The sequence below is a fragment of the Pseudorca crassidens genome, chromosome 2 (assembly GCF_039906515.1).
Source record: "Pseudorca crassidens isolate mPseCra1 chromosome 2, mPseCra1.hap1, whole genome shotgun sequence".
Classification (NCBI taxonomy): Eukaryota; Metazoa; Chordata; class Mammalia; order Artiodactyla; family Delphinidae; genus Pseudorca; species Pseudorca crassidens.
The window spans coordinates 123,951,282-123,965,968 of NC_090297.1; the positions used below are offsets into that span (position 1 = coordinate 123,951,282).

General features: G+C 48.5%; 1 protein-coding gene across 15 annotated transcripts in view; it reads right to left on the reverse strand.

The window, feature by feature from the left end:
- The window catches only part of GPR161 (G protein-coupled receptor 161), a 52,677-nt gene that overhangs the window by 19,442 nt on the left and 18,548 nt on the right, over nt 1-14,687 (reverse strand). For 13 of the 15 annotated variants that reach the window (XR_010941194.1, XR_010941190.1, XR_010941191.1 and 10 more), the window contains 2 exons: nt 6,272-6,689; nt 1,723-2,447 (listed from right to left, as the gene is read on the reverse strand). Coding sequence is in view for 10 of the 15 variants with exons in the window: in XM_067728548.1 (XP_067584649.1) it covers nt 1,723-2,447; nt 6,272-6,689 (1,143 nt within the window). In the remaining 5 variants the exon portion in view is untranslated. Of the gene's footprint in view, nt 1-1,722; nt 2,448-6,271; nt 6,690-6,849; nt 9,722-13,747; nt 13,812-14,687 lie in introns of those variants that run through there. The other 2 variants (XM_067728557.1, XM_067728556.1) reach the window with 2 other exon arrangements.

The following is a 14,687-nucleotide window of genomic DNA, read 5'->3' on the forward strand; positions in this document are numbered from 1 at the left end:
TTGAATATGGTCTGATAAGTGCCCTCAGAGTCTGTCTTCCAACAGCCTGTCCAGATGACAGTCTCCCTCAAACAACACAGTCATAACTGCAGGGGCAAGATCCACGAGTGCATGCTACAAACAGTGGGAGCCTCAAAATATCTGCTATGTTGTACTTATTAATGACAATGGAAAAAACAGTGAATTTACAGTGAGGCAACTTGGCAGACGCCATCTTAACTGTAGGGGCTGAAAGTACTTGCCACCAAATTCATACACTGAAGCCCTAACCCCCAATGTGATGGGTCCTTGGGAAGGTACTGAGGTTTAGAAGAGGTCACGAGGGTGGGGTGCTTATAAGAAGAGACCGGAGAGCTTGCTCTCTCCTGTCCCTCTCCCCAGCCCTCCGCCATGGGAGGACACAGCAAAAGGACAGCCTACAAGAGGGTCCTCACCAGAACCCAACCATGTTGCCACCCTGACCTCAGACTTCCAGCCTCCTGAACTGTGAAAAAATGCATGTCTGTGGTTTAAGCCATGCAGTCTACGGTAGTTTGTTGTAGCAGCCCGGGCTAAGACATCAACCGAGAGATCAGGGTAAGAACTAGCTAGTGAGAAGACCTACTGACATATGTACCCCTGGCACGCTCGTTAGGAAGAGCACATCACCCGCCCAGCCTTGCCTGCCAAAAAGGTATTACCTCACTGTGACCCTGAGAACACATGAGCTACATGCAAATTGAGGGGCCTTCTACAAAATCCCCGATCAGGGCTCTACAAAAGGTGTCAAGTCACGAAAGACAAGGAAAAAAAAAATTGTCGAAGACTGAAGAAGACAAAGGAGATGTGACAACTGAATACAATGTGGGATCCCGGACTGGATCCTGGAACAGAAAAAGGACATCAATGGGAAAATGGGTGAAATCCGAGTCAAGTCTGTAGTTGTTAATAGCGCTGCACCCCTGGCGATGTCTTAGGTTTGGTAGCTGTGCTACGGTTAGGCAAGATGTCAGCACTAGGAGAAGTTGGGAGGATGGGTATTCTCTGTACTGTTTTCCCAACTCTTCACTGAGTCTAAAATTATCTCGAAAGAAAAAGGTTTAAAAAAAAAAATCTATCCCCCACTAGAGTAACTCCTCTGGGTCTCATCAAAGGGGATGGGATCATGTCCAGAAACTGTGAGCTCCGAAATCAATTACCAAATGGAGGAGCAGCTGTAACACACCAGATAGTGACACTTCAGTGAGAGAGTGGAGGTCCGCCATCGACACGTCCTGAATTATTAGCGACAATACGAGGAAACCACCGACCCGTGAGGAAAGGCCCAAGACGGAGTATGTCCAGGAGGAGTAGCTGAGGAGGGCAGGAAGTGCTTTAAAGAGGACCCTGCCTCCAAGGAACACTGAAAGGTGAAGGCAGCCTGGTCCAATGCTTGGGTTCTTTTTTCTCTAGATAGATCTATCTAGATCTACTCTCCAGGCCAGCGGGCCATGGCTGTGGTCACAGAACACGGCTTTCTGAACTCTGGTGTACCCTGCCTTGAACTGCCGAGCTCAGGAAATCTGCTTGGGAATCACAGTGGACACTCTGCGATGTTCCTTCCCCAGAGGAAACCTGTGTTTTAAGCCCTGAAGCAGCAGTCAGTCTGAGACCTCGCCCATCAACCTGCCCGAGCGCCTGCAGGACCACAGGCTACACCCACCTGAGGGTGGGCATCCCTTCCCTGACAAGTTCCCAAGTTACCTGTGATCCTGTTGGAAATGCTGAAGAGCCTGGAAGTCCTCTGCCGCTGCACAAACGGTTCCCGGTAATACCGATCCCCAAAGCACATGCCCAGTAGTTCCTTGCGAACCGTCTTGTTCCAGAGTCCATAGATCAGCGGGTGGCAGACGGCACTGGTAAAGGACAGCCAAGTGGCCCAGGTCTCCAGGGTTGGGGAGACATAGTTCTTCCCCCAGAGGGCCTCAGAGGTGATGACGACCATGTAGGGGCCCCAAGTGACCATGAAGGCCCCAATGACCACCAGGATGGTGATGAGCGCTTTGCACTGGTTGGCCGAATAGACCACGCCCTGAAAGGCGTTCTTCCTACTGCCCGAGGAAGAGGTGGAGGTGCTGGAGTTCTTCCTCCCGTTCCCGTGCGCGTCCTCCTCCACAAGGACCACGGTGCCACAGTGCACCTTGCGTGCCTTGACCCTGGCCACGCGGAAGATGAAGCCATAGCACACCAGCATGACCAGGAAGGGGAACAGGGCACACCAGATCTGCCAGAAGGCGGTGTAGCCAGGTTCCCGGTGCCACGCAGCCACACACATCCACTTGAACTCGTCAAACTCCACCGATGACCAACCAAACAGAGGTGGCAGGCAGCCGATGAGGGAGTGAAGCCAGATGTAGGCGAGCGCCACCACGGCTCGATTACCTGTGATCTTCATGGGGTACACCATGGGGTACAGGACCGCATAGTAGCTGGAAAAAGAACGGAGGCAGGTGAGGGAGAGGACTAAACATAGAGAAGACACACCAGGAGGGGCACCCACTGCTCTCCTAGGTGGCGAGCTCTGTTGGATTTCTCTCATTCAACACTGCCATGGGGTGAATGCTTCTAAAAGGAGCACCTTCTCTCAACCCTACCCAGAAAAGTCACAGCCTGGCCACGTGACCCAGCTCCGTGGAACTCTTCATCGGAGAACGGCTGGACACCAGGAAGAACACAGAGCTCAGGCAGCCCTGTTTCCAGAGCCCACTCACATTTGGGGGTGTGGCTAGTCTTCAGGCATCTCCAGGAGTTCTAAGGGACCGTGCATCGAGCCAGATCCCTTCTGTGTTTCTGACAGTAATCCTTTTAGAGCTGTTTTCAGAGGGTCCTCAGAAACCAGAAGAACATCTAAGGATTACGGGGTACATTCATTCAGTGACGTTTACTGAAGGCCTGCCACATGCCAAGCACTGTGCTATGCACCGGGAATACAGGTAAGAAGGTGCAGGGGGAGACAGACACATGAGCAGGGTACAAGGCTCTGGAGCAGAAAGGGGATATTTAATCCTCGCAAGAAGTCTTTCGAGTGACTGGCATTATCATTATCCTCATCTTAACAGCAGAGAAAGGATAAATAATCTGCTCTAGATAAGGAAGGGGCAGAAACAAGATAAAACCCCGGGCAATCTGACTCTACAGTCCCCGGCGCACATGCCAGCAATTCCCTGCACACCGCCTTGTTCCGGAGTCCACAGACCAGGGGTGGTTCCTAACCCCTCAGCTCTGTGAAGAAGGAGAGAGGCCTGGAGAGCGACTGATTCTTATTGACGGGGCCTCGGATCTAGACTGCAGGGTCAGGGCAGACTTCCTGGACCAGATGGCACACAGACTCAGGTCTTGAACGAACAGAGGCACTGGCCCAGGAGCAGCTGAGGCAGAACGCCAGCCTTGGCGAGACGCGGAGATGTACCTGAGCACCGGCTCAACGAGGAAGCTGCCTGTGGCTCAACCAGGCCGGCGTGGGGTGATGGTGCGCGGGGAGAAAAGGAGCCAGGGGGCCGGGGCGTGCAGAGCCTTGCCCGCCAGCTGAGCTCTGACCCTTTAACTGGAGTGGGTGGGAGGATTTAGACCATGGGGTTGAAAGTAAACCACCAGCCTCCCCACCCGGACGTTTTATCCAAAGGAAATGTTCTTTAATGATGGAGCTTCTGCAGGAGGGCAACGTGTGGCGGGACAGGGGTGACCACACTGAGGCTGCCTGCTACAGGCGGAACCTTAGGAGATGACTATGGCTATGAGCCTCACACACCACCTGTGAACCACCTGCCCCACCAGGACCTTCCTGAGTCACCCCTGGGCACTAGAGCTCAGGGACGGGGGCCATGGCCTGAATTACCACCTGCTGCCTGGGGCAGGCTCTCATGGAGGGGTCCCTGTATGAAAGGCCTTCCAAGTCAGAGGCAAGACGGGGACTGCTGGTCTCAAGCCTCGAGGCGCCCCACCAAGGTCTAGCCTGGAAGGAGTGTTTCTGAGCGTGGAGCCTGATGAGAGGAAACCACCGCGATTATGGTATGGATAACAGAACCCCTGCACAGAGCCTGGGGTAAAGCAATTCCTGTCTTCTGCTGACATCTGGGTTCGCATCTTGCAAAGGCCGTGCAGCCCCGTGAAAGAAGCATGCCTTTGGAGTTGGCGATCCCTGGGTTCAGATGGCGACTCTGCTGTCCACTAGCTGTGTGACCTTGGGTAGCTGAGCTAAGCTCTCAGAGCTTCAGTTCCTTCACCAGGAAGATGGGAATCACAGAACGCCTGGCATGGATCTGCTCCAAGGACAGAATGGGCTCGAGTGGGGGGAAAGGGCTGGATGGGACCTCCCTTTAGATGGCAGCGGGGACAGAGCTGGGACACTGTGCACTGACGTTTCCCCCTTCCTTCCTGAAGACAGAATCCCTATCTTGTTCCTGCAAAACTGCTGTGACCACAGGGGACGCTGGGCCCTTCTAAGCACCAGGGGATGAATCAGGCCATGCTGGTGGTATCCCCTCCCTTGCCAGGTGACCAGCTGAGGCACTGACCTGTGTGACATCATCTGGCAAATGAAATGTGAGGGGAGTTTGCTGGGGTGGGACTGGGGGCACTTCCAGGAAGGTTTTCTCCACTTTTAAAAAGAAACAAGGCGGATATTTCTCCTTTCCTCTGCCCATTTAAAATGCGTGCAGGCCCTCTGACCTCAGGCAACACTTCAGGGGTGAGTGTACAGGTAGGTGTGGGAGGCCAGGCCTGGGGAACATGAGCTGTCCCCGTGTCCTCTGACCAGCCACGTTTAACCATTAAGATGGGGCTTCCCTGGTGGCGCAGTGGTTGAGAGTCCGCCTGCTGATGCAGGGGACACGGGTTCGTGCCCCGGTCCGGGAAGATCCCACATGCCGCGGAGTGGCTGGGACCGTGAGCCATGGCCGCTGAGCCTGCGCGTCCGGAGCCTGTGCTCCGCGACGGGAGGGGCCACAACAGTGAGAGGCCCGCATACCGCAAACAAACAAACAAACAAACAAAAGTAAACAGTGACTGCTTCTGATCGGTGGGATTATGGATATTTCTTATTGTACTCTTTCTACTTTTGGTATTATTTTCTTCTGTTGGGGGGAAAGGAGATATTTGGAGAAGCCACCTGATTAGTTCTGACCAATGGCTTCCTCCCCTCTAACCCCCCTCAGGGGCAGAGGGCTGAAAGGATTCTGGCCTTGGCCCTAGCGGAGGCCTGCACCTTGGGCAGACCATCCAGCCACCACTCATCGGCTCAAAAATGGACGATCCCAAGGGAGCCAGGGGACTCGTGTCACCCAGTGACGACAGCCCTGGGGAACCCCTCTGTGTTTTCCCTGACTCCCTCCCCAATTCTATAAATCACAGAGAATCTGAATCTCCCCCCTCTGCCCTGTACAGTTGAACCCTTGCCTGGGATGAATGAAGTGACCATTGGCAAAATCCTAATAAAGAAGACTCCAGGGGTTGGAAACTCTCTGTCAGAGCCTGCAGGACTTTCACAACTAAATCTGACAGCCTAACGCAGGAATCTGGAAGAACCTTCTAGATAGAGCTGAGGGGCGTCAGCAGTGCTATTCCTTGCTGGAGCCAGCTATGCCACAAGAAGGGACAGCCCAGATGTTTTAAAGCACACACTGTCTCTCCCAGGCGCCACCATCTTACTCCCTGCGTTGTCTTCCCTTCCCCTGCTCTCCTTCCATCCAGGACTGAGCTGATGTTCAGGCCCTTGCACTGTGGAGGATAGAGAGTATTTCCTCTTTGGGCTGCCCCGGTGCAGCTCTGGCCCAACCCAAAGCAACAGAGAGCAGGCAGCACTTTGGGGAAGACCTGGATCTGATACCTCCTCTGCCACGTCACCTTCCTCAGCTTCTGTTTCTCAACTATTAACTGAGAAGCAGAAGTTAATAGAACTTTTCTTTCTAATTTGTTTTTCTCATTTTTTGGCCACGCTGCACAGAATGTGGCATCTTAGTTCCCTGACCAGGGATCGAACCCACGTCCCCTGCAGCTGGAAGCGCAGAGTCTTAACCACTGGACCACCAGGGAAGTCCCCAACTACATGCAAGCTAGACCAGATAAAATCAGAGGTGCTCTGGTTGAGGGGATAGAAGAAGAGGCAGAACTCTGCTTTCTCACCCTCCCCAGCACAGACGTGACACCCTCCCGAGGAACTGAGGCAGCCTGGAGGGCACAGCCCACATGATCTCTCAGGTTCCCCCTTCACCCACACTCCTAAACCCTTCATTCTCTGAGTGTGATGCAAGCTTACCGGTCGACGGCGATGACCCCGAGGGTGAGCATGCTGGCCGAGCTGATAAGCAGGTAGAGGAGGGCCGAGAAGTTGCACCAGACCACGCCGAAGATCCATTCCCTCCGAACGGAGCTGGTCGCCACGAAAGGCAGCACCAGCACGGACAGCAGGAAGTTGGACAGCGTCAGGCTGAAGACGAACTTGTTGCTGAGGGTGAGGAGGTAGGACTTCCTGTACAAGGTGACCACGATGACCAGGTTGCCCAGGCAGACGAAAATGGTGATGACGACAATGGCGATGAACTCGGTGACGACGACGCCCCCTTGGCCACCGTCCTCCTCGGTGAGGTTACTCAGCTCCTTCCTGTGGCTGAGGGAGGAGTTGAAGCTCATGGTCAGTGCGCCTCGGCGGGGGGTGGGCAGAGCATGCTGGACGACTGGAAAGACAAGACCCAGAGACAGGAGAGCAGTCATCAATCCACAGCCTGCGCACTTTACAGAAGAGCTGCAGAGGCCCCGGGTCACCCAGCCAGTCGTCTCCACGCAAGCTCTACGGAAGTGGCCAGCTTTCCACAACCGACTTTCTACGCGACTCACCGTGTCCCTGTGAACGATGTGTTCCCCCAATCTATCTATTTATTTATTTATTTAACTTTTGGCTGCGTTGGGTCTTCGTTGCTGCATGCGGGCTTTCTCTAGTTGCAGCGAGCGGGGGCCTCTCTTGTTGCGGAGCACAGGCTCTAGGCACACGGGCTTCAGTAGTTGTGGCTCGCAGGCTCCAGAGCACAGGTTCAGTAGTTGTGGCGCACGGGCTTAGTTGCTCCGCGGCATGTGGGATCTTCCCAGACCAGGGCTCGAACCCGTGTCCCCTGCATTGGCAGGTGAGCTCTCAACCACTGAGCCACCAGGGAAGTCCACTCCCGCTCCTTGAGTCTAAACCACCCTATCCATTCTCCCCAGGACCAGTGGTTCAAAACCTTTAATGTACCTAAGAATCACCTGCAGTACCAGCTCAAAGAGCTGATTCTTGGGCTCCATCCCTAGAGATGTCTGGTCCCAGAGAACAGAAGTACAGCCTAGGAGTCTGCATTTTAGACAACCACAGGGCAGGTGATTCTGATTCGGTCCACCTGGGCTAGGCGGACTGCTGCTTTTGACTCCTGCAATGCAGGGTGGATCCTGAACCGGCAGCATCAGTATCACCCGGCGCTTACTAGAGATGCAGAATCTCACGCCCACCTCTGAACTGCTGAATCAGAACCTGCACGTTAATGCCGTCCCCCGTTGATTCATGTGCCCATTCAAGTTGGACAATAAGATTAGCATAGGAGTCATTCTGAGATCCCTAAGCAGGGTTTAAACAAGTACAGTTCGTACTGAGGCATCACTACTGCTCTCATCAGCCACGGTGAGGGAGGGCAAGGAGCTGACACTAATGATAAATGGGTAAGAGGCGGCCCAGTTTGAGGTCTTTGCCCACAAACACCGTTCTCAACAAGGGGCAGTCCCTGCTCTTGGGACGCTGGCTCCGGATCTTGCTGAAAACTCAAGGTGGACACATTTTAACATTCAATCCTACAGACGAATGTTTCTCCAAAAGTTTCATCTACTTGAATCAGCCAAAAAAATCCCACAGATCACTTTCCCCACCTGCTCTTGTTCCCAGCAAAGAGAATACACCGGAAAGGAAGGAAAGATTGCTTTCCCCGAGCCAGAAAGCGAGAACCCTTGGTGCCTAGACTGCCTACACACAGCAGCAGAGCCTTCCCGACAGCGCCCGCCTGACCTGGCACCTCTGTCCAGACACCTTTGGCCATAGGGAGCTGGTAGGTGAGGAAGGCGGCTCTTCCTCTTCCCAGCATCCCTAAAGGCCAGTTAGAAAGTCTCCCTTTACCAACAGGCGCACTCGTAGGTCACAACCACAGATGCTGCGAGCTTGAGTAACATCGAATAATTCTAATCCCTCCTCCCCTTGACAGCCTTCAAATACTTCACAGATTACTTGCTTTCTTTTCTCCAGATTAAAACTCCCAGGTTCCTGATGTGACTTCCAGACTCTTTACTAACTCAGACTCCCTGCTTTGGACTTGCCCATGGATGTCAACGACCCTCTTGATTTGTGGACCCCAAGACTGAACGTACCGTTCTGGACATGGTCTAGTAAGTGCATAAAGGGGCAATTTTCTCCATGATCAGGATAATCTTCTGATACTATTCACTCTAGGAGTGCATTTTCTTTTGGCAACCGTATTACCCTGCTGGACTTACATAAATGTGTGGTCAATTAAAACCCAAAGTTCACACACATTTGAGCTTCTGTGAAGGCAGGTGTCCCCAGGCTTAAATGTATGGCATTAGTGGTTTTAAGCCTAAATACAAAACGTTATGTCTACTAAATTTTACTTTGTGCCTTTTGGCCCGTATTTCCAGGCTGCTAAAATATTCTGAATTTTGATTCAGTTATGCAATACGTTAGGTACTCTAGCTTTGTGCAGTAAATATACTTTAGAATTATGCCTTCTATGTCTGTGTCTTTGTAAGCTTATCTCTGGGTTTTGCTTTTATTTTTTGAGTTCTGAATTTTGTTCACTCTTATAAGTAAATTATTAACTGGTATCTCAAAATAAAGTCCTACATAAGCATGTTATACTTAACTGCCTAAGTGATAACAGTGCGGTAAAGAAAACAAATTCTGAATCGTTAGACAAATGACAAAATGGGAGAAACTATTTAAAACATATCACAGGACTAATCATTCTAACTTAAAAATAAAGAGAGAGAAAAAGATAGAAAAGTGAGTAAAAGACATTTTAAAAAAGTGTAACGATATGAGATGACGGATGTTAACTAAATTCATAGTGGTAATCTTTTTGCAATATACACGTATATCAAATCATGTTGTACATCTGAAATTATACAATGTTATGTGTCAATTATATCTCAATAAAACTAGAAAAAAAAGACAGAGTTCACAGAAAAAGATATACCAATTGTACTTAAACACATGAAAAGATGCCCCATTGCTTCAAAATAAGAGGAATGCACTTTAAAACTACACTGAGGTGCCATTTCTTTCCTTTCATGCCACTAAAGATTCAAAAGCTTGGCAACAGTCCCTGCCGGTGCGGCTGGGAGGAAGCAGGCATTCTCCAACGCTCCACATGGGAACGCAAAATGTAACAGCTCTAGGGAGGGGGATTTGGCAATACCTAACCAAGCTACACAGGCACAGAGCCTTTGATCCAGCAATTCCATTTCTAGATATTTATCCTGAAGACACAAGTTCGTAATATTAAGTAACAGATGCCCATGGTTTTTTATTCATTGAGGCAGTAGTTGTTATAAAAAGAAAATATGTGAGAAAAAGGGGGAAATAAAAATACATTTGCCCATAAAATATACATAAATATATGCTTACTTATACAAAAAGAAAAATAGGAAAGATAACCAGAAGCAAAGATACAGAAAGAAGTGGACTTCTCTCAGTTTGTTTTTACAGTTTTGCCTTTTGAACCAAGTAACTATTTTACATACTAAAAAAGTTAAGTAAAAATGGATGCAAAAAGTAGATATAAATTGACTGCAAACTGAAAAAAAATAAGGCTAAGTATATATTAGATTGATAACATAATCATACAGAGAAAAGAATTAAGTCAAGTAGCTTTTAAATATGATATTTTGACTGTAAACTCTTAATGGCATATATTGTAAAGACAAGAGAACTAAGTTTACTTAGTAGGTTAGATGTTGTTAATGGTGTTTTAAGTTTACAATTCTTTTGAGCGTACAGCAACTGAGTATACATGCTTATGTTGGGAAACACATTTCTAATCATGGGAGAAAGGAGATATGAATTACAGAATAAAGGTGAAGAAGAACCCTGTGGTGTTAGCTTGGTTACTGCAGGCATCAGTATGAAATCACTCTTCAAATATAAATATAAAAACAGGTTCGGGGCTTCCCTGGTGGCACAGTGGTTGAGAGTCCACCTGCCGATGCAGGGGACACGGGTTCGTGCCCCTGTCTGGGAAGATTCCACATGCCGCAGAGCGGCTGGGCCCGTGGGCCATGGCCGCGGAGGCTGCGCGTCCAGAGCCTGTGCTCTGCAACAGGAGAGGCCACAACAGTGAGAGGCCCGCATATCGCAAAAAAAAAAAAAACAGGTTCAAGGAAATTTCCCAGAATGCAGTCAGAAAAATTAAGAAATTAAAAATATAATATAGAAGGCAAATGAGAGAATGAACAGAAAGAACTTTATAAGGTATAATTACTTTACCCAAGCAAAGCAGTGTTTCTCACTTATTATGGGAATCATTTCTGGGAACGTGGTGAACTCAGCTGATGGGAACACCTTTCCTACTCCAAATTCATAGAAAGGCTGGGTTAGATATGACCCAAAATTAAAAAAAAAAAAAAAAAAGCCAACCTTGGAAAAAGAAAGGGAAATCCATAGGTAACAGAAACGGAGAGAAAACTCAAAGCCAGAGTTGTAATCTCACAACTGTGGCCAAAAGGGTATTAGACCTAGTTCAAGACCCCTAGGGCTGAGGGGTTTTTTTGCAGTACGCGGCCTCTCACTGTTGTGGCCTCTCCCGCTGCGGAGCACAGGCTCCGGACACGCAGGCTCAGTGGCCATGGCTCACGGGCCCAGCCGCTCTGCAGCATGTGGGATCTTCCCGGACCGGGGCACGAACCCGTGTCCCCTGCATCGGCAGGCGGACTCTCAGCCACTGCGCCACCAGGGAAGCCCTGGGCTGAGATTTTTTATGTGGGAGGATGACTTTGGGTTCCACAAGGCAGAGAACTGGAACCAATATCCTGCCTAAAGAGTGGGTTCTAGAAGGGCTGCCTCCTCCATGAAAAAGAATCAGAAAAACTCCTCTTACTGGCAAAGGGAAGTGGCAAAAACAGTCATTTACCTGAAGCTCTGGGTGGAGCACTGAAGTTTTTTTTCCATGAGAAGTCAAACACTGAGACACGTGCCATGCTGATGAGGGTACCAAGTTTATAAGTTCTGCGTGGTGCAGAAATCCAAGCTAATAAATTCATGCAAAAATGAACGCTGGCCAAAGTAAACACAAAATGGCTCTATAGTGAATTTCCACACTCACAAAACAAACATTTAATGAAAGTGAGTGCACAGCATTTGCCATGAGGGAGAATCCACAAAACAAAACCCAGGAGAATTGACATTCCCAGAACCTGAATTAATAGAAAAACATAAAAGAGACCATAATATAAATACAATTAAAAGCTTTAAAAGGAAAAGAGGTAGAAACCATAATGAAAGAATAAGACATCATGAAAAAAATAATAAGCAATTGTGAAAGAGAACCAAATAGAAATTCTAGAAATTAAAATTTTAGCTAACAAAATGTAAAACTCAATGGGTATGCAGAGCAGCAGATTCAGCTAAAGACAAAGATGGTGAACTGGAAAACAGCTCTGAGGAAGTTACCCAGAATGCAACAAAAAAAGATTAAGAAAATGAAAATATGAAATAAAAGTCAAGATACATGAAGAGCAGGTTAAGAAGATTCAACGTATGTTTGAAAGAAGTGGTATCAGGGGAGATTAGAGAGAAAGGGTAGCAGATACTGTTGGGTGCCTATCCAGTAACCAGTGTCAGGTTTTTTTCCCTTACTGGCAGACCTCTGACTTTGTTTTCGTGTCCAATCCTCCTCCAGTGACTCAGAGAAGGCTGATCGGATCCCTGGTTCTCAGAGTCCTGAGTGGGCTAAACAAATCATTGTGTTGCCTTTCTCCTTGCAATTCTGGCATATTAGTCAGGAGCAGAAGTCAGTGGATTTCTGGGAAAAGCTGCTTTGATGATCTCACAAAGGCACTAGAGAGCACAGAGCTGTGGCAGCCACCTTGGGATCATTAGAGGTATGAGGCCAACATGCTGAGAATGGCAAAGAGGAAAGCCTGGACCCCTGAGCTGCTGAATCAACAAATCCGGAAGTCACCTTCATCCTGGCTTCTGGTTATGCGAAGTAATACATTTGTAAAAATTATTTTTAAAGCTATTTCCAGTTAGGTGTCTGTTACTTGAGTCAAAAGCATCCAACTTACGTTAGGGTGGACCTACACTGCCTACATTAAGGTTGATGCATTATTTAGAGGTATAATTGAACATTTTCTAGAATTAAAGAAACACATGAGTCCTTAGAACAAAAGAGCATATCAAGTTCTAAGGATAAGTCAGAAAAAGTCTATACCAAGGTGCAACACAACGAAAAATGACAAACACTAAGATAAAGAGAAAATGGTAAAAACAAATTTTCTGGGCTTCCCTGGTGGCGCAGTGGTTGGGAGTCCGCCTGCCGATGCTGGGGACACGGGTTTGTGCCCCGGTCCGGGAAGATCCCACATGCCGCGGAGCGGCTAGGCCCGTGAGCCATGGCCGCTGAGCCTGCGCGTCCGGAGCCTGTGCTCCGCAACGGGAGAGGCCACAGCAGTGAGAGGCCCGCGTACCGCAAAAAAAAAAAAAAAAATTCCTATACAGAAGTAACAATTAGATAAACAGCAGACTCTTCTTTTGAAGAAAGCAGTGGAATAATCTCTTGGAAGTGCTAAGGAAAAGAACTCTTGCCTTAAAGTTCTATAATACCATTCAAGAGAGGGCACAATATACTTTTGAGGCAAGGAGAGACTGAATGTTTACTAATCACTCCTTATTGAATGATTCCCTTAAAGATACAATTCATGAAGGAAACTGAATCCAGAAATAAGGAAAAGAAAATGGTAACTATATGGATGAATCTAAAATCAGAACTGCAAACAATTAAATTTTAAAAGTTAAACAGCGACAACAAATTTTATAAAAATAGCTAACTTGGGAGCTTTGAAAACAAGAGGAAATTAAATCACTAGGCAAAATGGGAGCTCTTAGAGGTATGACTGGAGGAAAAATATTCCAAGTTACTTTGTACTCAGGGCAGACTTGGTTATGGCTGTTTTCCCAGTACCCGGACAAGTGCCTAGCACATAGTAGGTAACTCAATAATGATTTGTTGATGAATGACTAGCCTTCAAAACTCGGTCATTGTTAAGTTGAATATGAGTGTTAACATTATAAAGGTAGCCACTAAAAGAATAAAAATAGGATGCAAAACTTTCAATCCAAAGGGGGGGGGAGGAATGAAGTATTACTTGACCTGGTGGCTCTCTAGTGGCCCCATTAGCAGGGACACCAGTGAACGCCAGAATCAGAGAGCCCAGGGCTGAGTGCTATCCTTGAGGTCCTCAGCTACAGCCCTCTCCGGGAGGCGCGGGGGAACGTGGTCAAAGAGCTGACCACCCAGGGAAACCCAAAGCCCCAGCCTCTGCCAGGAGGCCTGGAGAGGGAGAGGCACAAGCCCCAGCAGATTCCCCAGGGGTGTACTTTAACAAGAGGTAGGATGTGGGATGTCCCAGCCAGGGAAGGCTTCCTGGCCGGCAGCCAGCTTCCCCAGGGCCCATCTGAATGGAAGCAAATTCAAGTGTGACTCACATTACCACTCTCCTGGCCAGTGCTGCTGCCAGACACGAAGGTGTTTCAGACTCCCACACTCTCCACGTCCTGCCATGACCAAATAAATCACTTTACGCCACTGGAACATGACTGAGGTTTGAATAAATGTATCGGAAATCATTCCTGGGAAAGAGAGCCAGCCCTCTCAGTCAGGTCACCAGGGAAGGCTGGACGTGCGGGTCCTTGTCTTTACTGTCATGGCTCCAAGTATCAGTCAGTCCTCTTTGGGAACTGCCTTCAGTTCTCTTGAATATTCCCACAGACGGTGACACGTCTGCTGGATTAGACTGGCAACAGCTTCAAGTCATTCAAAGCCAAATCTTGTCACTCGAGGGAGTGATCAATATCATTTGGGGTTAACAAACAAGGCAACACTATAGAATATTGAGACAGGTATCTATTGTGTTTTATAAACTGGCCTGCATGCTAATTCCCAAGAAATAATTCTAGAAATGCCTTGCTTTGCAAAAACAGAATTACTACAATATAAAGGTGGATGCCCTCGCTTTCCCTTATTTAATTGTATAAATTTAGATATGTTCTAGTCCCACCTCATATTTTTACCTAGAACTCTGATTTTCATTGACTTATAGCCGACTTTTTTCCTGCTCATATGGCTGTTACCCTATACTTGTCAGAGGTTGTGTGGCATGGTGGTTAAGAGTATAGACTCTGAAGTCTGCCTGGGTTTGAAGCCCAGCTCCTGTAAAAAAGAACAGTGTGTTTATTTGTAACAAGTGCCTAGAACAGCGTCTGGCACACAGTGAGCCTTCACTTCATACTGTGGCTTCTATCTGAAGCGTTCACCCTGATTTTACTTTGGGAGAGGACCCTTCCCGTATTCTTAGGCCATGGTCACATGACCCAGGACTTTGGCTGGAACAGCCGGAGGACAGACTAGCCTACCATGGGGTTGGTA